At 41.8% G+C, this 24,634-nt stretch overlaps 1 protein-coding gene across 16 annotated transcripts in view; it reads right to left on the bottom strand.

The window, feature by feature from the left end:
- The window catches only part of PDE4DIP (phosphodiesterase 4D interacting protein), a 238,549-nt gene that overhangs the window by 132,676 nt on the left and 81,239 nt on the right, over positions 1–24,634 (bottom strand). For 9 of the 16 annotated variants that reach the window (XM_027535547.1, XM_027535530.1, XM_027535485.1 and 6 more), the window contains one exon: positions 14,116–14,226. In XM_027535547.1, the coding sequence (XP_027391348.1) occupies positions 14,116–14,226 (111 nt within the window). Of the gene's footprint in view, positions 1–14,115; positions 14,438–24,634 lie in introns of those variants that run through there. The other 7 variants (XR_003509966.1, XM_027535539.1, XM_027535540.1 and 4 more) reach the window with 4 other exon arrangements.

Genomic DNA, 24,634 nt, shown 5'->3' on the forward strand with positions numbered 1-24,634 from the left:
CCCAAGTTCCATCCCTGGTCACGGAACAAGATCCTGCATGCCGCTATAACTAAGACCCAGTGCAGCCAAATAAATATTAAAAAAAAAAAAAAAAAGCTGTGCCTGAGCTACTGACTCATGTAAACTGTGAAATAATAAATATGTATATGTTTTAAAAATCAATTTCTAAATGTGGCCTCTCCTGACCACACTTTAATGCTGTAATCTGCCCTCTACTCTTATGCTTTTTAACTCCCGTATTCTACTTTTACCCCACCATGAGAACTTGTCACTTTCTAGCATTCTACGTGTGTTATTTAAGATTTATTATTTATTGTCTGTTTCCTCACAGTAGAATATAAATTCCATGAGGGCAGAAATGCTAATCTGTTTTGTTCATTTACATGTAAATATATACATATACATATATACACACAAACTGTATATATTAATATAAATATATTCCAATCACCTCCCGTAGCGCCTGGAACATAGCAGGTATTCCTAAATATTTTCAAATGAATGAGGACTAATGCTTAGATTTCAACTAGGACCAAGTATTCTTATTCTTGCAGAGACATAGCATAGCTAATCACTGTCACATACCGAGGCTTCTAAAATTTACTCTTAGGTGACCTCTGAGTCTGATCTTCTTCAAATTAAAAATCCCAATTCCACTGCCCTATTATCATAAGCCTAATTTTTTATTTTTTAAGTTTGACTATTTCCCAATTTCCTCTGAATTTCTGGAGGTCTATACCAGGCAGCTCAAGTCTGATAGGGCAGTGTACGGGGATAAGGACAGCCCAGTTTCTATTATGTTCCACATGGCAATTGGTACCTGTTTAGCAAGTAAAACAAGGTCAATGCCACCTTTTAGGGCAGACACATCAATGAGACAATGCCACCACTTCCTGCCACAATCGTAGTGAAAAGCACCATGAACATGGATAGCATTTCACCAGAGATCTTTCTTTTCTCTTTAGTTAGACCTTAATACAATGTAGAGTTATTCACCAAAAAAAAAAAAAAATCATTTGCATTTGAATGAGTAACTAACTTTAGATTCTAAAGGATGTGCCAAGACCTTGCTTATTAACTGAATTTAGGCCATGCAGCTGCTAGGATATCAGGTATACTCCCCTGAGGTTATTAATGGCAAATTTGGTCCTGTGAAAACGGGACAAGACACTAACTTCATAGGGCTATTATGCAGTTGGGATTAAATATATGTAAAGTGCATAGCATAGTGGCTGATGCATAGTAAATACTAAATAGACTCCCTCCTCCATAGGGTTTAAAGCAAAGCATTTAGCATTTATTTTCTATGTGTATGCAGGTAGACGTAAGAGTTGGGTCCCTGGTTGAGAAGATCCCCTGGAGGAGGACACAGCAACCCACTCTAGTATTCTTGCCTGGAGAATCCCTATGGACAAACGAGCCTGGCAGGCTACAATCCATGAGGTCACAAGGAGTCGGACATGACTGAGCAACTAAGCACAGCCTATCAAGACCCTTAGACACTGGTGACATACTTGGACACCTTGAAGAAGTAGGGAGAACAGGAGAGGAATGAGGGAAGAGAGAATTAGGAAGTGAGCCCTGAGCGTCAAAGGAAGGTAGAGAAGGCATGAGGTGGTGTTCTAACTGATCATCACCCTCCACCGGCAGCAGTTCAGGCAAGCCCCCAAGTGACTCCTACAAACCAAGCTTTCCATAGCTTAAGGAACCTCTCTACTCTCACCCCCAGCTTTGGAGAGACTGACAGGGAACAGTACTACTATTCTGACTCCGAGTTCTCTGAGTCTTCAAATGGTTTGGCAGCAACCTGAGTTTCTCCATAATCTCATAGCTTGGAAGGGATGGGAGAGAAAATTAAGACTTCAATGGATACTGCTTCCTGCCTCTAAGGGTTCTCCTCCTCCAAGCCCCAGAGGTCCAGCACCATTGTTTGAGTTCTGTGCCAGGAAGACTCTAGGATCCAGCTCTGGACTCTGCTGCTCCTGACTGTAAAACAGAGTGATGGCAACACATCATGACATCAATTGAGTTGTGCTGGGTGGGAAGGACAAGGGTTATGTTTGTACGGAGCTTGACTAGAGAGAATCGGGATAGAGGAGTCTGATGGGAGTATGTCTCGGAGTGGCATGTCACCTATGACACCTCAGGAAGAAGCTCTGAAATCTATCAAAGAAAAGTGACCCAGAAGGACTAGCCTACTTCAGGCATTCAGACAGTGCCCAGAACCTCTTTTGGTAGCTCCAGGTCATAGTGTTTATGCTGACAGCCTCACTCCACCCACCCCAGGGCCTCAGAGGAGGGCTTCCTCCTCAAGCCTCCATCCATGTGGCTAAGGCTCTGTGTACAGAAAGAGGTAGAATCCTGCCCTGCATGCCAGTGGGACCTTATATGAGGGTGAGAGATGAAAAGCTGGCGTGACAAGGCAGCCGGTGCCTTTCATTCACTCCCAACCTCTTGGAGCCAAGTTTCCAAATAACAGGGATGATAACTGCCCAGTGCAGCCCAAAGTCTTTTCTAAAGTTGCCTGGCAAAGAGCCAACTGACTATTACTTAGCTCTCTACAGAACAGCATGTACCAAGCCAGATTGCTGTCTTTCAGTGTGTGGGTGGATTAGCTGCTACCTAACATGATAGGGTAGGCCCCTTTCCAGTTTGCACCAGCCCCCTGCTCAGTACCTTCTCCATGGTCAACAGAGCCTCATTTCTCTGGGAGGCTGAATTTGCTTAGATGAGATGGCAGGGGCCAGAGGAGGAAGCATAACCCACTGCCTCCTGCCGTCAAAGTTCCCAATGGCTTTTGGAAACATATAATAATGAAATGCCTCCAGAAGGGGTATGTAGGCTGAATAACTAAATATTTTCTTTTGATAGCAGGCACAGGATACAGAATCAATTATCAGTGAAGAACTCTTGCTTCTGCTGTATATACTCTATTTTAGGCCAGTAATATAAAAGGAAAGAAAGTCTAAACTTCTGATAAGCATATAGATTCCTTGAGCTTTTGCTGAAGGCCAAGAAAGTCATTGCAAGTGCCTGAACAGGAAGCAAGGCCTCATGGATTCTAGGTTCAACCTGATGGTTAAGTTGCTGTGTGATCTTAGGCAAGTTACTTTACCATTCTGGGCCTCAGCCTCATTACATTTAAAATAAAAGATTTATTCATTTGGGAAAGCTGTTGTTGTTGTCCAGTTGCTAAGTCATGTCCAACTCTTTGCAACCCCATGACTAGAACATGCCAGGCTTCCCTGTCCTTTACTATCTCCTGGAGTTTGTTCAAACTCAAGTCCACTGAGTCAGAGATGCCATCCAACCATCTCATCCTGTGTCACCCCCTTCTCCTCCTGCCCTCAAAGTAAATACAGTATATAGGAACTCTATATTTTTGCAACTATTCTGTATGTCTAAAGTTATTTTAAAATAAAAAGCCTTCCTAAAATGTGAAGGGGGTTATCTCCAGGATCTTTTACAACTCTAAACTGTGATTCTATGTTCTTATTTATCTCCCTTCAAGTGAAAGTAATTTTCCAGCTTTCCAAATATATACCAAAGCAGAATTTTCAGATCCACTCACTACCACAGACAAGATGTTAAGTAACCCAAGCACAAACCTATTTTCTGCTTTTAACATATTCTGGGCAAAAACTGAATTCTCCAAAAGCATATTAAAAACATTCCATCCATATCCTCTTTGTTCTTGCAAACAAATTCATCCAGTTGGGAAAAGCTGTTTCTGGCAGTCCATGATTACTGAATCTCAATTTTTCCCTAGCAACTGGGCTAATTATAACTGCAGCTACCTGGTAACAGCACTAGGTTTTCCTGACATTGGCTGGCAGTCTTAAAGCCATCTCAGTTCTACTGGCACCTTACTTCCTGAGTCAGCATCAGGGGGACTGGGAGAAGGGAAGTGGCTATCTTAGCTAGGGTGAGAGTATCCAAAGATTTGGCTGCTCAAAATCACAGAACTGCAGAGCTGGGAGAGATGTCAGTGTCAATCCCAGTCTGGCCCACACATTTTATACATTAAGAACCAGAGACCCAGAAAAAGCAACTTGTCAAAGCCAGAAACCTGGCTGTCTTCTTGGTTCCTTTCCCTCCACTCTCTTCCATTACCAAGTCCTACAGATATTTTACCTCCCAAACATTTCACAGACCAGCTCCCTCCCCTCCATTCCTACTGCCACGGCCTTCATCTAGGCCCACATCATCTCTTGGTTGGTCTCTCTGTTCTCCTGACTTCCTGCCTTATCATCCTTGAATCCATCTTCCTCTCCCACCAGAAGGATCTAGCATGTTTCCTGCTTAAGTATGGAGTCCTGCCCCAAGGCCACAGGTGCGAGGCCTTGTACCAAGGCCACAGAACCAGAGCCCAGAGCCAAGGTCACCTCTGAAGCTGACTGAGCCCTCTGTAACTGTTGCCAAAAGCCCTGGTGATCAGCAGGCTTCCTGACTCCAAATTAGGCAAAAATGCCCACTCCAGTAGTCATCCAGTAGTGCCCTAACCAATCACCTAATGCCAACCTTCCAGCAGGAATTTTGTCCAGAGGCTACAAAAACTGCCTACTAACCTATGAAAAGCATCGACTTTCCCTGATCTGTCAGGAGGTTGGCCCGCTGTGATCGAAGTGCCCACATTATCTCTGCTCTTTGTTCTTAATAAACTCACTCCCTTCTGAACTGCTCTGTGTCTGGAAATTCTTTTCCAACCCACTTTTGGACTGTCTCAACATTAAGGCCCATAAATGACTTCCTACCTGCTCTCCTCAGGATGAAGTCTACAGTCTTTAAAGCAGCACAAAGGATTATGTCCATCATACCCTTCAGCCTCATTGTACGTTGAGAACTCGAATTTAGCAACAAAAGACCACTTAGAATTCTCCATACACACACATACTATGTGGTTTCTTGTCTTTAAGCTTTTGCTTCTTTGCTTTTACCACCTCCTCTCTCCCACTGACTAACCAATGCTTACTCTCCTTTGAAGACAAAGCTCAGGGGTCCTCAATGAATCCTTTGTAGATTTTCCTTCAGTCTATTCTATTCAGCTGGGTTAGAGAGGCCTCATTTGAGTTCTTTATACTCATACGATCTCTATCACTGCCTCCTATCAGACTCTGTTATCACTTGTGTCTTATGCATGTTTGAAGCCCCAACTTCTAGCACAGTACTTGGAATATAGTAGGTGCCAAAATAATGTTTATTAATGCATGAATGGATGAATCCAAAGCTCCCATTATCTGTCTCCTGCTTACCTTTCCAGTCTCATCTTAAACCACCACAAGTTCTATTCATATTGAAAGATCTGAAGTGTGCTAAGCATGCAATGCTTTTTCATGCTTTCAGAGTGTTAGTCGCTCAGTCATGTCTGACTCTTTGCAACTCTGCCAGGCTATAGCCCACCAGGCTCCCCTGAGTATGGGATTTTCCAGGCAAGAATACTGGAGTGGGTTGCCATTTCCTTCTTCAGGGGATCTTCCCAATCCAGGGATCAAACCCAGTTCTCCCAAATTGCAGGCAGACTCTTTACTGTCTGAGCCACCAATCCCCTTTTTAAACTTCTATGCCCTTGTAAATACTGTTTCTTCTGCCTGAAATGCTTTATCCCATTCCTTGTTCTATTATTTCTTACGATTCAATGCAAACTTCACATGCTTGGCAAGGACTTTCTTGGAGAAATTAATTATCATCCTTAGTATTATAGAACAATTGGTACATACCTCTATGGTAGCCCTTATTATACCATTTTTATGTATTTATTGATAACTTTCTCCACCAGTACTTAGCATAGTAGCACTGGCATACAGTAGTCAGTAGATATTTGAAATCCTGAACGAATGTGTACAGACATGAGTAAATGAATGGCTAAGGTGATAATATAAACAAAGTAAACATTTGAGATGGGAATTTAAAATGTCTATTTTTTCAACTATATCATGCTGCTTTTATCAGTGTGTAAACATGAATACACATAGCTAAGAAGAAGTGGCTTCGTGATAAGATCATGTAGAAGTATAAATTATATGGACATAGTTAAGAAGCTAGTTGAAAGTGGTTTAAAATTAAATGAGGCTTCAGATTTAGTTTTAGATTTGTTTCCTAGTGGTTGAAAGAATAAGTCTTAAATATTCAAAGGAACAAAATTTCTCTTCCCAAAACTCTTCAAAGTATTATGACATCTAATTAAGAGCTCTTAAAAATGAGAAGAGTTGTGTTATGCAAAAACCAGGGGAAAAAGTTATTTTTGTTAGGGATTTCACAAAATTTTAAAGGGACTGTGACAATTATGGGAGAGTTGCTTTTAAAAAATTAAGTGGAAAATATACTTAATATAAAACTTGCTATTTTAACCATTTTTAAGCATACAGTTCAGTGACATTAAATACATTAATACTGTATAACCAACCATCTCCAGAACTTTTCCCCCGGGTTTATATCCATTAAACAATAAACCCCCAATTCCCTACCTCCCCACAGTCCCTGGCAACCACCATTCTCTGTCTCTATGAATCTGACTGCTCTGGGTCCTACAATAAGTAAAATCATATATTTATCCTTTTGTGACTAGTTTATTTTACTTGGTATAACATCCTTTAAGTTCATTCATGTGTCAGAGCTTCCTTCCTTGGCTAGGCAATATTCCATGGTATGTATACACAACATTTTGTTTATCCATTTATCTGTCAATGGATATTTAGGTTGCTTTTACCTTTTGGCTAATGTGAAAGGTGCTGCTATGAATGTGGATGTACAAAGATCTGTTCAAGTCCCTACTTTCACTTACTTTGGGTATATACCTAGAATTGGAATCGCTGCATCATATAATAATTCTATGTTCAATTTTTTGAAAAACTGTCACACTGTTTTCCACAGTAGTGACACCATTTCCCATTCCCAAGCAGCTATACACAGGGTTCCCACTTTCTCCACATCCTGACCAACACATGCTATTTTCTGTCTCTGTTTGGTTTTTACCAAAGCCATTTTAAAGGGGGTGAAGTTTTAAAAATTTTAACCAAAAACAAAAATACTGGTTACAACTATTTAATGAATGAAGTCTCCCTAATTTCTTCCTACTTCTACTCCCTCAAAGAGGAAATCACAAGCAAGGCTTCAAGAACCTCAGAAAGCAGAGTGAGGAGTCAGCACACACAGACTGTGTTCATACCAGACTTCTACAGAAGTGTTTAAAAATAGTTTGGCCAAAGTAGCCCTTATTTCTCTCTCTTTATTCACCTTTCCCCCTTCCTTACTATACGTATTTCTTAAAGTTCACATAAGTAAAATACAGGGGGAAAAAACTTAGCAGCTGACTAAACAAGGTATCCAACTATAAAAAGAAGACAGAGTCAGCTCTGTTAAATATAAGAAAACCACTCACTCTGCAACAGCAGCTGCAACAGTCACTTTAGACAGTAATCCGAGAAGGTATACACTCTCCAGGTATGCAGGGTAGCAATAATGCTTTACAGTGTTCGAACATCTAACACATTAAACAAGTCCACATATAGGGAGCAGGGCAGGACAGGAATTCATGCCTCCCTCTTAGGAAACAAGTTTCAATGAAGTTAAGAACCAGGCCAAGGAGATGTAGTGGGAGAAAGGTGGAGTCAGAATTCAAGTATTCTGAGTCTAAAACTTCTGTCCCTACATTTTTATATCCCTCAAAGATACTTGTCTTTCTGTAATCACCTTCCATTGGTTCAAGTCAAGGTTCCTAAATTATATGGCCTGATGGAGCTCCTTGGGACTTCACTGAACTTTTGGGGGCCTAGTCTGTACGTACACTATTACTCATCACATTTCCCAAAACCTAAAGACATCATGTTAGGACCAAAGAAAATTAGTCATTGAGCCAAAAAGAAATCCAATAAAGACAGTAAATCTTGAGATTCTCATATAAGGAAAAAAAGTATCACTATGTGGGCTGATTGACTGGAGACCAAACCAGTCAATCCTAAAGGAAGTCAACCCTGAATATTCATTGGAAGGATTGTTGCTGAAGCTGAGGCTCCAATACTTTGGCCACCTGGTGCAAAGAACCAACTCACTGGAAAAGACCCTGATGCTGGGAAAGATTGAGGGCAGGAGGAGAAGGGGACGACAGAGGATGAGATGGTTGGATGGCATCACCGACTCAATGGACATGAGTTTGAGCAAACTTCGGGAGATGGGGAAGGACAGGGAAGTCTGGTGTATTGCAGTCCATGAGGTCACAAAGAGTCGGAAACGACTGAGGACTGAACAGTAACAACAAATGTGGGGTGATGGATGTGAACTAGATTTACTGTGGTGATCATCTCATGATATATATGTGTGTGTATATATATCTATCTATATATATAGGATTGTTATGTTGTACACCTGAAACTAATGCAATGTTAATTATATCTCCATTAAAAAGAAACATAGGTCTTAAAAAATAAACTAAATAAGCTGAATTTAGAACCAGGCCAAACTACAAAGATGATAAAAAATTTTTAATTATAACCAATCATAGTTATAATAATAGTTTCTGTGAAAGCAAAGGACTTTGTATTATGACTAAAATATTTTATTTAAAAACTTAACAAACTCAGCCTTTCTTGTTTCCTGGGTTTTTTTAAAGAAACATTCATATTTGAGGGTGCCAGTAACTTTGCTGCTACAAAGACACTTGGATTACATAGTGTTATTTATACTTGGGCAAACTAAAATGAAGAATTGAGACAAACGGTCCCGAGTCTACTACTGAGGATGAACAAACTGATTTGGAATAAAAAATGGTCCAAATTGAACATGTTCAGTAATTGGACTGATGTGGATAACTTTGCCATCTCTCAGTTTGTCACAGCAGCAGCAAAAATTACATGACGGCTTACTACCGTGTGATAGGCATTGTGCTGATTTCAACTAATAGGCTCATAGGATCCTCCTTCAGACCCTGTAAGATAGAAAGTATTACAACACCCCCTTCAGCAAAGATAAATTCTAGTATTTATATAGCCAGTGGTAGAACCAAGATTTCATCTCAAGTGTGTCTTGTTCCTGACTCTTAGCAACTGCACTCAGTGACGGCAGAAGAGCAGGGATGATAAAAATTTGGTAGGCAAGTAAAGTCAGTGGGCTGTTTTAAAAACCTGGCTGCAGAAATAAGCTATGTATAAACATCAAAGTATTCTCAGGAAAAATATCCAGTCTCAAAAGAAGAGAAACCACAGCTCAAAGAAGTCAGGCAGTTTAAAGCCCACAAAACAAGAGAACACAACTCTTTCAACTCCTATCCTAAAGGCCAAAACCACTTTAACTTCCAACATGAATTATGTCACATTCAACACAGACTCTATTTGGTCCAGGATGATAACATTCAATTTCTAAGCAACAGGATCTGACCTTGTCAGATTTTAAATTCCATTCTTAGAATGGAAACCTTAAGTCTTTTTAAAAATGACCTTGAATAATAATAAATTCAAACAAGCTTAACAAGTAAGTAGTCATCATGTGGCAAAACACAGTGGATGGAGGTTTTAGTGTGCTGTTTGGGGATTGGGTGTTTACCACACAGCAGTGGATTTCATAAATTCCAGGGTTGGGCATATTTCTAGTGGCAGAACACTTGGCTATCATGAGAAGGTGCAGGATTAGATAATCAACAGCAACGAGGAAGTTCGCCAAGATGCCGCCCAGAAATTATTTACCAGAGCAGCTGCAGTTCAGAAATGCTAACACGCCAGTCTCCCTGGGAGTGGGCCATGCTCAGCTGTAGACCACTTACAGTTTTCTGACTTGACTTTGCTTCAGAATCAGGAGCTCTGTGTACTGCAATGATCTCTCCCTTCGGTGCTTTAGATATTGTCTACCCCATACTCTAAACCTACAATTAATATATGCAACCATGAGGGGGCGGTGGCATCTAATCATGTAGGTACATGCCCCAGTTGTTCTGTGCTGAGGGTACACAGCCTCCTCCTGTGTGTCTAGTCATTTACAAAAGTTAAAGGTAGTTTAACTTAAACACTCAACAAACAGTAGCCAGTCTCACAGAACCAATTCTTATGTTTAATTTAATACTATTTTATTTCTTAATTCTCTGAACAGCTTGAAAGAGAGAAACCCTTAACTCCTTTTACATTTACTTGCCTTGAAGTTGATACTTTTAGGTTTTTATATAACTAACTCTTACAACTTCTCTTAAAATTAAACAGCCTTGTAGCTTCCTTTACAATTAAGAATTGTGTATATCTACTTCAGTCTCTCCCTCAATTAGCTACATAAAGGAGGACTTACTACTTGGAAAGAGAAAGACAGAACCCTCTCTCTAGTCCTTTTCTCCTAAAGTTTCTCATACTTCCGTTCCCTATAGTCACCATGGTGAAATGCTTGCTTGTCTCTAAGACAGTATTTTTTACTCTTCAGTACAACTAACTCAAAAGTTTGCCATAGTAAACTATATGTAAAATGACAAAATAATTCCTATTCACAATAGAATTTTCTTACATGTTTCACAAATACTAGTTTTCTTTAAGTGAACCATGCATACAACACCCAAGTTAATTCAGATTAACTTAGTTGAGTATGATTTAATGCTTTTACTATATTCAAAGAAGAGTCCTTTCAACACTAAAGAAAAATCAAGCTAAGTTTAGCCACAGAACAGGGTTCTAAATTCTTATCTGAACTACCTGACTTACCATGTGACGCATCACATATCACTCTCCTTGTCTCTGCCAACATGGCTGCTAATTCATGGTCCTAACCTTGTGGGGTCACACAGGGACTAACACGGTTAAATGGGAAACATTCGCATGGGAATATGTGAGGGTGAGATTAAAAGAACCAAACTGCTTCATTTTTAAATATCATAGTAACTATTACTACTAGTAGGCATACAACTACTGCCCTCTCATATATGCATAATGCGATAAAGTTCACAAAGTGCTTTGATATATCTTATTTAATCATTATGGTGGCTATTTATTCATATTCTCAACCGATAACCTTCAGTGCCTATGGTGCTGTGTATTACTCTTAATGCCAGTTCTGCAGGAACTGGAAGAGGCTCAGAAGGGCTAAGTAACTCACCCAGGTCTCTGGTTGTCCAGGGCTCCTGATTTCTGGTTTTCTAATCCTTTATCCTTCTGTCAAAGTGGAACTCTCCTGATTTCTATCAGTCCCTCATCACTACAAAGTGTGATAAGCTAATTTCAACTATGATATTAATGATGATAAAGGCTTTATGTGTTCTGCTTCCCAAATGAGGGCATGTTAACCTAAGCTGTTGGTGCTTCCCAAATAATCACAGCAAAATGGGATGAGTGATCTGACAGGTGAAAGGAATAAGAGGTATGATGAGAAGTGAAAGGAGGGAGTACAGAATACTCAAGTAGGCAGTAGTTGTATGCCTACTAGTAGTAATAGTTATTCGGAGAAGGCAATGGCACCCCACTCCAGTACTCTTGCCTGGAAAATCCCATGGATGGAGGAGCCTGGAAGGCTGCAGTCCATGGGGTCGCTGAGGGTCGGACATGACTGAGCGACTTCACTGTTACTTTTCACTTTCATGCATTGGGGAAGGAAATGGCAACCCACTCCAGTGTTCTTGCCTGGAGAATCCCAGGGATGGGGGAGCCTGGGGGGCTGCCATCTATGGGGTCGCACAGAGTCGGACATGATTGAAGTGACTTAGCAGCAGTAGCAGTAATAGTTATTATGATATTTAAAAACGGAGCAGTTTGGTTCTTTTAATCTCACCCTCCGATATTCCCATGCATGTGTTTCACATTTAACTGTGTTAGTCCCTTTGTGACCCCACAAGGTTTAAGATTCCCCAAACTATATGAGGCCAGCAGCTGCCTGATTACTCTGTTTTTATGACCAAAAAGAGATAGGGCCATTTTTACCACCTGAGTGGGACTCATGGTATTGTGTGCGCGTGCTAAGTTGCTTCAGTCGTGTCCAACTCTTTGCGACCCCATGGACTGTAGCCCCCGAGGCTCCTGTGTCCATGGGATTCTCCAGGCAAGAATACTGAAGTGGGTTGCCATGCCCTCTTCCAGGGGATCTTCCCCATCCAGGGATCAAACCCACGTCTCTTACATTTCCTTAACTGGCAGGCAGATTCTTTACCACTAGCACCACCTGAGAAACCTCATGGCAATACTGGAGTCTAACAAAAGGGTTGTCACTTCTGCATGTGACCATGTTCTCTTACCCCCGGACCATGCTCCCATGCAGCTTCTATAATCATTTTTTTTTTGTTTTTGGTTGCACCACATGGTTTGTGGGATATTAGTTCCCCAACCAGGGATGGGAAGCACAGAGTCCTAACCATTGGACCGCCTAACAAGTCACTATAATCTTAATCACACTTCTCCAGGAAAGCAATGGTGCCCTCTCACACAGACCCAAAGTTTCCCTGAAGACTGTCTCCTTAGCTATTGCAGAGCAGAGGGTGAGACTAAATGAGATGAAATGACTCAAGCAGTCACTTGATTCAAGCTAAAAAAAATTCTAAGAAAGGATTTCTCTAAGAAAAATTATCTAAGAAATTGTCCCTTCCTTCTGCCTTGCTTTAGAGACAGTTAGTAGGAAAATTTTCCTTTCTCTGCACAGTGAGCAAATTTATTCACTATTCCTACTCCAAGGCAAACACTGCTACTCATGCTCCCCTTCTTCCTCCCTCTGTTACCAACCCTCACTTGGCAATATCCTCCTTCACTTCTGGCAGTTCCACTGAGGCACACTCACAAAAGTGAAAGTAGCTTAGTTGTATCTGACTTTTTGCGACTATAGTCCATGGAATTCTCCAGGCCAGATTACTGGAGAAGGGTAGCCTTTCCCTTCTCCAGAGGATCTTCCCAACCCAGGTCTCCTGCACTGAGGGCAGATTCTTTACCAGCTGAGCCACCAGGGAAGCCCACCTCACTATATAGCCACATAAAAGATGAAAGATGAGTCTGATCAATTTCAGGAAAATTCAGGTTAAAACACAGCAATCCAGGAAAGACATAAAATAGGGCTAAATGCCTCAGATTTAGCTGCTCATAATAGTTGAATTTACCAAAGAGTGGTTTGGGTCTCATGGATACCAGTTATTCCTCTGATCCAAAGAATTATCTAGCAGCCTGTAATGCATCCCAACCTTCTTCTCAACAGGACAGGGCACACATAGATAATGATAATATTCATACAGTCTTCTGGTGTGAACAGCTGGAGATTCAGGATCTCTGATAAAGTCAGAGGCCATCAGCTCCAGGTCACTCAGGCCGCTTCAGTTCCTGCTTGCCCAGACACTAAGGAAGCTAAGGAAACTAACATTGTGGCGTGGAAGCTTAATCCTTGTAAACCATAGCCTAACGTCCTCTTACCAAGGTGCTGCCTCACCCTCAACTCAGCCAATCCCCCCAGTCTTCCTTCCCCACCCCACTCACCCATCAATTAAGATGGCCCTCCCTTCCAGGGAAGCTGACATTCCCTCTCACACCCCACCCAAGGCCAACAGGCTGTTCATTCCATCAATACCCTTTCTTCACTCTAAGGTGAACTATTCCGAAAGATGAAAATGCCTAACATTCTGTCCTAGAAATTCATCTGAATAATCATCTTCAAAAACAAATCATGGATTTAAGGAATAGAAATGTCCTCCATCTCTGCCCTTTCCTCCATGGCATCATTTCCTGCCCCCATGCGCCAGCCAGAGCTAGAAGGCTCCCTGCTCTAAGCAGAGAATGGGACTTAAAAACTACAGCTTCAGTCTTCTCCAGGGGTTGTTTAAAAATGCTGGTTTCTGAGTTCCCCTTCCCTTACTAAATCAGAATCCCTGGGGGTGAGTCAGGAATGTAGCTATACTTATAAAGCAGCTCCCAAGGTGACTGCTCTCCATAGTTCCAGGTCAGACTTTGGGAGCCTCTGATTTAATCCCACTCCCTATTTTTACAGAGTAGGAGAGCAGGAAATAAAAGAGGCGAAATGGGTTGTCCAAGGTCAGAAGGCGTGAAGGTGACCACAGCCGGCCCGGAACCGCCTCCCTCGCTCGTTCGCACAGCATGAGGAGGAACATAGGAACAACCCCCAGCATCTTGATGTGTCCTCACTGGCCCCTCGCCGCCCCAGCGGAGTGGCAGCTCCCCCAGCACTCACCCGCTTGTAGATGTCCTCCCGGCTGGCCTCATACTTCTGCTGCATGCGCTCCTCCAGGAAGTAGATGCGCAGCTTGAGGCTGAAGTTCTCCTTCTTCAGGTCATTGAGGTGCTGGGACAGAGTGCGATATCCATTAGACATGGTGGGCAACCCATGGGGAGGAGCACGTGCCCGGTTGCCCCCCTCAGCCCAGGAACGTGGTGCAGCTGCACCGCGGCATGAAGCGAGCCGGCGGCCACACTGCGGGGCTACGGCGACATGGCCCTGGCGGCTGGCTGCCTCCCGCACTTGGGCCTGGGCTCGCTGCTCTGGGTGCTGGAGCGCGCCCGCTTTCCTTTTTTACCTCGGGAGATATTTGCGGAATCCCTGACAGAGGAACATGCTGCGTGAACTCAAACACAAGTGGTGTAACCTGACTCCTAGCTAGGACTCGGCTCTCACTCTTGCAGAGTCTCCCAGGCCCAACTGTAAGCAGTTAACAGTTTCTCCTAAAAGACAGGGGGGCTGACCCCCCAGAAGCTCCCAGGAAATGGGGAAGGGGAGTAATTCAAGGTGATGGTGGGATTGCAAGTTTACAAAATGGCCCACAGAATGGTGACCATGTATGGAATATCCCCCGCTTCCTATCAGGTGCAAATCTTCAAGAAGGACTCATCAGAGGGGTTTCTAATTTCCTTTGATATCCAGAGGCTCATCTCTAATCAGTTCCTTCCCAGGTTTTCTCCCTGGACCTTTCAAGCCTTGAGGCAGTTAGAGAAATGACCTTTCTTATCCTGCTCACCTCCCCCTACACCTGCGTGTGTGCATGTGTGTGTACGTGCCTATGCGTGCTCAGTCATGTCTGACTGTCTGCGACCCCATGGCTCCTCTGTCCATGGGATTTCCTAGGCAAGGATACTGGAATAGGTTGCTATTTCCTTCTCCAGGAGATCTTTCCAACCCAGGGATCAAACCTGTGTTTCCTGTACTGGCAGGCAGATTCTTTACCACTGAACTACCACTGGGAAGTCCACACACCTGAGCTACCTCCAAAGAAAGAGGCAGTCTTCCAGTTCAGTGAAATCTTTGCACTCTCTACCAGCTACACCAGCTCAAAGAGGCAGGGTCAAAGGCTACTCCCTCTAAGGGATGAGGGAGAAAAAGAGGGTGGGAGGTGATAAAGGGAGGCGTCAGACTGGAGCCCAGAGATTTCACCCAGTCACTAGTTCTTAACTCCTGCACCTGCCAAGTGGAGCCAGGCACTCATCACCAGATCCTGCTCCTAAAGCAATTTAAGATCCTTGAATGACAGCTGCAACATTAGCAGGAAGTATTATTTATACCACACCACACAGGACATTGAAGGTGACTGGGAGACAACTCCACAGCACAGATACCAAACGCAGGTTCTCGGTTGCAATAATACTAGCGTGAAAAAAAAAAAAACCAACTTAATATTAACATTCAAAGTAAAGAAAACAAAAAGTTTATACTTAATTCAAGTAGTCATTTCCTCTCCACACTACCTGCTCTTCATTCATCTAATTCTTTATACATGATAATTCCAATAAACATCCCCTTTGTACACAGCAGGTGATACGCTGAACAAGAGGGATACAAAGATGAAGACAGTCCCAACCTTCCAAGAGATAGGTGGCCATATAGATATAGATGCATATGTTTTGAGCTTCCCAGGTGGCATGAGTGATAAAGAATCCAACTGCCAATGCAGCAGATGTAAAAGACGTGGGTTAATCCCCTGGAAGATGGCATGGCAACCTACTCCAGTATTCTTGCCTGGAGAATCCCATGGACAGAGGAGCCTGGGGTGCTACAGTTCATAGAGTTACAAAGAATCTAACATGACTTAAGTGGCTTAGCATGCACGTATGCATGTGTTTTACGCTATGGCCTGTGTTATTTAAACTTTTTACACTTCATACTGAAATCCAGTACATGCACACACACACACACAACTGAAGTACAAATTCCCCAAAGTAATGTTAACCAGCACTTTGTGGGATGGATGCACTTTGATATTTTCTATTCCATTTCTCTTTTTGGGAGTGACCCACTGAACTGATTTCAGTTCAGTTCAGTTCAGTCGCTCAGTCGTGTCTGACTCTTTGCAACCCCATGAATCGCAGCACGCCAGGCCTCCCTGTCCATCACCAACTCCCGGAGTTCACTCGGACTCACATCCATCGAGTCAGTGATGCCATCCAGCCATCTCATCCTCTGTCGTCCTCTTCTCCTCCTGCCCCCAATCCCTCCCAGCATCAGAGTCTTTTTCAATGAGTCAACTCTTCGCATGAGGTGGCCAAAGTACTGGAGTTTCAGCTTCAGCATCATTCCCTCCAAAGAAATCCCAGGGCTGATCTCCTTTAGAATGGACTGGTTGGATCTCCTTACAGTCCAAGGGACTCTCAAGAGTCTTCTCCAACACCACAGTTCAAAAGCATCAATTCTTCAGCGCTCAGCCTTCTTCACAGTCCAACTCTCACATCCATATGTGACCACAGGAAAAACCATAGCCTTGACTAGACCAACCTTTGTTGGCAAAGTAATGTCTCTGCTTTTGAATATGCTATCTAGGTTGGTCATAACTTTCCTTCCAAGGAGTAAGTGTATTTTAATTTCATGGCTGCAGTCACCATCTGCAGTGATTTTGGAGCCCAAAAATATAAAGTCTGACACTGTTTCCACTGTTTCCCCATCTATTTCCCATGAAGTGATGGGACTGGATGCCACGATCTTCGTTTTCTGAATGTTGAGCTAAAGCCAACTTTTTCACTCTCCTCTTTTACTTTCATCAAGAGGCTTTTTAGTTTCTCTTCACTTTCTGCCATAAGGGTGGTGTCATCTGCATATCTGAGGTTGTTGATATTTCTCCCGGCAATCTTGATTCCAGCTTGTATTTCTTCCAGTCCAGCGTTTCTCATGATGTACTCTGCATATAAGTTAAATAAGCAGGGTGACAATATAAAGCCTTGACGTACTCCTTTTCCTATTTGGAACCAGTCTGTTGTTCCATGTCCAGTTCTAACTGTTGCTTCCTGACCTGCATACAGATTTCTCAAGAGGCAGGTCAGGTGGAATTGATTTCAAGACCTACTAATAAATTTTGTCCTGAAGCTTTGAAAAATACTGAATCTATGGGAACCCAGAAGAAAGAGTGATTCATTTTAACTGGGATGGTGAGAGAAAGAAAGCTTCCACTAGAAGTTGCGTTTGCAATTTGCTTTGAAAGATAAAAAAAGTTGGAGAAAATAAAGTGGACTCAGGAGGCACAATTAGAACTGAGCATTCTCTCAAATCCTGGAGGAGGAAATGGCAACCCACTCCAGTATTCTTGCCTGGGAAATCCCATGGACAGAGGTGGCTGGCAGGCTGCAGTCCATGGGGGCCACAGAGAGATAGACATGACTGAGCATTTTCTCTTGAATGGATATGAATGATAAGCAGCAACACATTTCTTACCTAGACCACTAGTAACTTAAGACAATATAGTCTTCATTTTTTTAAAAATGCACATTTAAAATGCATTTAGCTGTTTCCATTAAATTGGTGCTTTTAGAATAAATGAATGTCATCTAGGCTTAGGTAGAGACAGTGAGGAAGAGAAAAGTCTAAAATTCAAAAAGATCCTTTTTCTGGTTCCAGCTCTGTTACTAAATAACTATATGACCTTGGGAGTACACTTCTCCAGAGGCCTAACTGTCCTCCTTTATAAAATGAAGTAGTTGAAACCAGGTGATTTTTAAGGCCTTTTCCTGGTCTAAGCTTCTAGAGGAATAACCTAGTTATTATTACCTCCATTTTGAATGTGCATGCATGCTTAGTCGCTCAGTCATGTCTGACTCTTTGCGACCCCATGGACTGTAACTTGCCAGGCTCCTCTGTCCATGGGATTCTCCAGGCAAGAATACTGGAGTGGGTTGCCATTCCCTTCTTCAGAGGATCTTCCTGATCCAGGGATCGAACCCACATCTCCTGCATTGCAGGAGGATACTTTACTGCCTGAGCCATGAGGGAAGACCCCATTTTGCACAGGGGAACCAGATACCAGATTCTAGATTAGTGTTTAATCATGCTTTTGATGTCTACTTGGATTCTTTCATCATGTAAGATAATTAAATAGAAACTTTATGGAAAGTAAAATTGAATATGAATACAGGTGTTCTTATCCAACCTAGGTATTTCTTTCTTCACATTAACCCTATTTCCTCTTGAACTCTGTAATCCCTTGTTCTTTTCCTATCCCTCTAGCCTCTTCTGTGTTGTTATTGTTTTTTAATTTCCTGGCTCTTTAATGCTATTGCTTAAATGACAAGTAGTCCTTAGCCTTCTGATTTTTTTCTTTCCACATTTTCTCCCTTAGAGATTTTGTCCACTTTTAGGGGTATCATTTTTGCCTCCCAAACAGTCCCCAAATCCCAAACCAAGCTGTCTCACCCAAGATCTAGCCCTATATAGGCAACCAACTCTTTGCTAGTTAGTTCAACTTGAATATGCCATTCCTACAACATTCCCACAATAATCCACAAAAGCAAAAACTTCTGCAACAGTTATCTATCCTCTCCGACAGAATTCATCCAGCCATCTCTTCTTATTACAGCTAGAAAAACTCCATTATTTTGAAAACATTATTGTCAAAACTTAAGTCTTACTTAAAACCCCTTCACAGGCATCTCGTCACTACTAGCATAAAAGAAAAACCATCACAGCCTCTCAAGACAGCTTGCCTCTCACTTAAGTCCTTTTTTCAAGTTCATATTTCACTCAAAGGCTTCCCTGCTAGCCAGACTGGAAAAATTTTCCTCTTGAGCACTTAAGGCAAATATTAACATTTGGCAATACCTCATGGTATAGCTCTTCTACTGTCCTGCAGGTTTATTTACACATTTTAGAGCTTTTAACTGTTCATGTGTCTAACTATTGAGTTAGCCAAAAAATTCATTCAGGATTGTTCATAACATCTTATAGAAAAACCCCAATGAACTTTTGACCAACCCAATAGTCTGTAAGCTGCTCAAGGGTCAATGACTGAAATGTCTTTCTACATTCTTTCAGCTCCCACAATTGCCAAGAAGACCTCTCCAGTTCATTCATCCCACTGTACAGTATACAATCAGCTCAATCAAACTAGAGTGTCTTGAGGGCTGGCAAGGCATACTTTGTGTCTTCATATTCTCATTGCAGAATATTTAGGAAGTACTCCCTAAATATTTGTTAAGTAGGGCTTCCCTGGTAGCTCAGTTGGTAAAGAATCCACCTGCAATGCAGGAGACCCTGGTTCAATTCCTGGGTCAGGAAGATCCGCTGGAGAAGAGACAGGCTGCCCACTCTAGTATTCTTGGGCTTCCCTTGTGGCTCAGCTGGTAAAGAATCCGCCTGCAATGCTGGAGACCTGGGTTGGGAAGATCCCCTGGAGAAGGGAAAGGCTACCCACTTCAGTATTCTGGCCTAGAGAATTCCATGGACTGTATAGTCCATCGGGTCACAGTGAGTTGGACATGACTGAGCGACTTTCAGTTCACTTCAATGAACAGGTAAGTATTGTATATATATTTCTTTTTTGCTGATTTGATCTGTTTAATATGGGCTAGCTTGCTTATATTATTTTCATAGTTTTCCAATAATATAAAAAAGTTGGTTTTAATGGTTCCAAAGAAACTACATCTTCTAGAGTGATGACTAGAAAAGTGATGTTTTATTTACTTAAATTTCTAAGTTTATATGCCCATCTTGATCTTTCTCCTGAATTCCAGTCTATATCTAACTTCCTAGTAGAAATCTCCAGTTGAATACAGATATCTCACACTCATGATATATAAAGCTGAATTCCTGATTTTTCCCAGCACATGTTTCTTCCTCTTTGGATTGCATTTTAGTTTGTAATCACCAATATTTGGAGTTGTTTGGGCCCCAAACTTTGAATTATTCTTAACCCTTCTTTTTCACACACATCGTCTCATCTGTCTATGCTGCTGCTGCTGCTAAGTCATTTCAGTCGTGTCCAACTCTGTGTGACCCCATAGACGGCAGCCCACCAGGCTCCCCCGTCCCTGGGATTCTCCAGGCAAGAACACTGGAGTGGGTTGCCATTTCCTTCTCCAATGTGTGAAAGTTAAAAGTGAAAGTGAAGTCACTCAGTTGTGTCCGACTCTTAGCGACCCCATGGACTGCAGCCTACTAGGCTCCTCCATCCATGGGATTTTCCAGGCAAGAGTACTGGAGTGGGATGCCATTGCCTTCTCCATCATCTGTCTATAAATCTGCCTAATTCTACTTTCAATACATACAGAGAATCTATCTGCCACCACTGCCGCTGGTACCTTTGCCACTCTGGCCCAAGATACTGTGATCTTTCCCTTAAGCTAATTTTTTTAAAGTGCTTTTATTTATTTAATATTTATTTGGCTGTGCTGGGTCTTAGTCGTGGCATGCAGAATCATTAATTGTGGCATGTGGTATCTAGTTCCCTGAACAGGGATTGAATGCAGGTCCCCTGCACTGGGAGCCCAGAGTCTTAGCCACTGGACACCAGGGAAGTCCCTCCCCTAAGCTATTTGAATAGTCCTTTAACTGGTCTCCCTGCTCCCACCCTTGCTCCCCTAATAGCAGTGATACTTAGCAGAGCAGCCACAGTGAGCCTTTTAAGATATCAGATTACTCCTCTGCTGGAAACCACCAGTGGCTTCCTATCTAACTAAGGCTGAAAGGCTAAGTCTGTTCATTAGCCCATAAGGCTCAAGGCCCTGAGTAATATGGAGCCCCTCTCCTGCCCTCTCTTTTACTTTTTTTCCCTGCTACTCTCCCCCTACATACCCTCCTCCAGCCACATGGTTTATCTGCTGTTTCTCAAAAATACCAAAATACCCCCTCCCTCTCAGGGCCTTTCAGCTAATTGATCCTTCTGAATGGCATGGTTTCTTTAGTTATCTGCATGATTCTCTTCCTCACTCTCTTCAAGTCTTGGATCAAATGTCACTTCCTCAATGAGGTGACCACCCTATTTAAAATTGTAGCTCACCCTATGCCTCACCCCAGCCCTCCATTATTTCCTTCACTGTTTCTTTAATCCCATAGCATTATCATCTTCTAACATACTGTATTTACTTATTTTCTTTCTTGTCTGTCTCTCCCACTAGCATGCAAACTCCATGAGAAAGCCAGGATTTGGGCCTGTTTTGTTCACTTCTATGTTGTCTGTATCCAGAATAGTGCCTGGCACATAGTAGGTGCTCAAAAATACTTGTTGAATAAAAGAATGGATGAATAACTAATGCTGACTTTGACCTCACTGGATTTAATCTTAATAGAACGTAACGTGTATACAAGATTCCACAGTTCTTGTAGGATGAAGAACATAGCTAAAGGTAATTTTATAAGTAAAATAAATTATTCTAACAGGCTAATTTTAATACACAAGACAGAATCTGAAGTGTGAACAAGTGTTCTGAAGAAATGGGGAATAATATTACATATGACAAATAACAATCAAAGGAGAGTACTGGAGTTGGGTGCCATTGCCTTCTCCGCAAAGGATAGTATAAACTATACAAATAGCAAAAACTACAGAAATTAGGAAAAAGAGGCTACCGGAGAAGGTTCCAGAGAGGAATGACATTTTAGCTCACCTTAAAGGATGAATCAAGTTTGTATAGACTAGAGGGAGAATACAAGGCAAGCTAGGTGGGTAGAACATAAGCAGTGGTGCAGATGACCAACTGGACTGAAACAAAGGGCACAGGCCATCCTGTGTGGGGGACAGAGAAGATAGGAAGTAAAGAACCATTTCAGAAAGATATCGAAAGTCAGGATGAGGAGTCCAACTTTGTTCCTTTAGGCAGATCCTGGCTCTCAGTTCGGAGTAGGCAATGGCACCCCACTCCAGTACTCTTGCCTGGAAAATCCCATGGACGGAGGAGCATGGTAGGCTGCAGTCTGTGGGGTTGCTAAGAGTCAGACACGACTGAGCAACTTCACCTTCACTTTTCACTTTCATGCATTGGAGAAGGAAATGGCAACCCACTCCAGTGTTCTTGCCTGGAGAATCCCAGGGACGGGGGAGCCTGGTGGGCTGCCGTCTATGGGGTCACACAGAGTTGGGCAAAACTGAATCGACTTAGCAGCAACAGTTTGAACAAAGGGTGAGGAGGGAGGCAGTTGCCAGAGGGCCAGGAACCTCTTACTAGGAAGACTGTTTATTTGCTTACTGTTTATATTTTATTTTACTTGTTTGTGTTTTGTGGCTTTAACAAACAAAAAACACACCTGGGCTGCACACTAGACTTTCTCACTCAGGTCTCTCAGACCTTTGGATAAGCTTTGCACTGCTAAGGAAACAAGCACATGCAGGTTCTTGAACACGGGGCAATGCCTCTGTCTTTGTTCTTCCTTTTGTACATAGTACACCAAAAATCTTTACTCTTCTCTCAAAATATGTTTTCCAAACATTAATGGCTCTCCCCTGCTCTTTTCTTAATTTCTCCTTCCCACTGCTTCTTAATGTATTAGACCAGACTGGAAATAAGACTTTACTAAGAACTCGGTCAATGCCAACAATAGTAGGAGATTACAACCCAGCTGTTGTATGTCATGCCCCATTAACATAACCAACTGTCAAGTCAGCCTTTAAAAAAAAACTCAGCCTCACATTTGCTTAATCATATTCAGACCCCCCAGACAGTTCTTATAATGGAAATGCTTGAAGACATATTAATGTCTTAGCAATCCCTCTCCTAAAAATATAGTTCCACTTCACTAAAAATGATTAATCATCTTAATTGGCACATTCTTTTCAAATATAATAAAACTTCTGCAACTTAAACTCCACTAATTTGATACCTGTGATAATTCATATCTTTACATTTCATGAAAACAAAAAAATTCTTAAATAAGTTAATATGGTAAGCAGAGGAACAGGAGAATCATTTTTAAGTAACCCTTGATATTTTATCAATGCTGTCCACTTACAAACTGGCGATAAATGTTATCACTATTATATATATTTATCTAAGTGGGGTAACACAGAATTGTGGAAAAAGCAATGCCTTTCGAACCAAGGACATCTGGGTTCACATCTCAGTTCTGCAATTTTCTACTTGTGTGACTTCAAGAAAAATACTTAACAGTAATTAACTGTAGGAAAAATTCAGGAGATGGGATCCACATAGGTTATTAAGAGCGTTGCAATTATATCTGTACCATATTAGCAAAAATAATATATGTTAAAATTTAGATATTGGATACATGGGCAAATGTTTTCTTGTTTTTTGCATGTTCTATTGTTTTATTGTTTTATTGTTCTATTGTATGTTCAAATGTTTTATTGTTCTTTGTGAAAAGTCATTATTTTTAAAAAAAACTATTTTAGATGGAAAGAAACTAGGAATTGAAGGCAGCTTTCAATTAGATATAAGGATAAATTCTCTAGTGGAGTTGGATGTAATGAACTTATTGCCACCCTCCATCCATACATTCATACATCAAATATTTACTTAGTATAACATTATGAGAGATAGTAAATTTCCTGCCACAAAAAGGAGTCAACTGAAACTTAAGAACCACTTGTTGGGGATATTGTTAAAATCTTCACACATTCAGTTCAATTCAGTTCAGTCGCTCAGTTGTGTCCGACTCTTTGCGACCCCATGGACTGCGGCACTCCAGGCCTCCCTGTCCATCATCTTCACACATTAGCTAGGAGTTAGTTCTGGAAAGCTTTTAAGGTCCTTAGCTATCCTGAGGGTCTAGTCTGAAACCTATTTTCTCATAGAAACAATATTATCAAAGGCAGCACCAATGAGAGAGCTGTCACTTTTTGAAGAATCTCCGAGCATCCCACCAGCTCTCTCATGGCAGAGCCCTAAAAGGCAGCAGGAGTCTAACTGTTCACATTAAATGCTCTGGTTGCCTTGTGTGCAGGAAGAGAAAGAGGAGATTAGTGAGCATAAAAGACATACTTCCAAGATAAAATCAGCAACGATGACTAGGACCTAAGGATGACCCTCAGTAGACTTTGCTAACTATCATATTTTCAAAACAGCCCTGTGGGAAAGGCACACCAATGGCTGGAGAGTAATAGAACCCTACTTGTTTTGAACTGGAGGGTAGGGATAGCAGGGATGTGGCAGGGAGAAGGAGGATGGTTTGTATCACATATAAATATTTTATTTATAATACATCTGTGTGTCTGTGAGTCCCTATGCTTTTTGGATAAAATCTAAGTTGAAGAAATACAAAAGTTTAATTTCGGGCTGTTCTGAATGACTTTGACTTGTATTCCAAAATTAAGTCGATATAATTATACTATCTTCACAACAATCACTTGTATGGGATTTGACAGTATACAAAACACTTCCATTACATGTATTATTTCATTTACCTTCACCACAACACTGTGAAGTAAGTGGGTTATCTATTATATCCATTTTGCACTCTAGGAAAGTAAGCTTATCTAGAAAGTGGAAGAGCACAGACTGCAACTTCCAATAGGCTGACCCGTATTTCATACTCAGGGTCTTCATCATGA

The sequence above is a fragment of the Bos indicus x Bos taurus genome, chromosome 3, assembly GCF_003369695.1.
Source record: "Bos indicus x Bos taurus breed Angus x Brahman F1 hybrid chromosome 3, Bos_hybrid_MaternalHap_v2.0, whole genome shotgun sequence".
NCBI classification, from domain to species: Eukaryota; Metazoa; Chordata; class Mammalia; order Artiodactyla; family Bovidae; genus Bos; species Bos indicus x Bos taurus.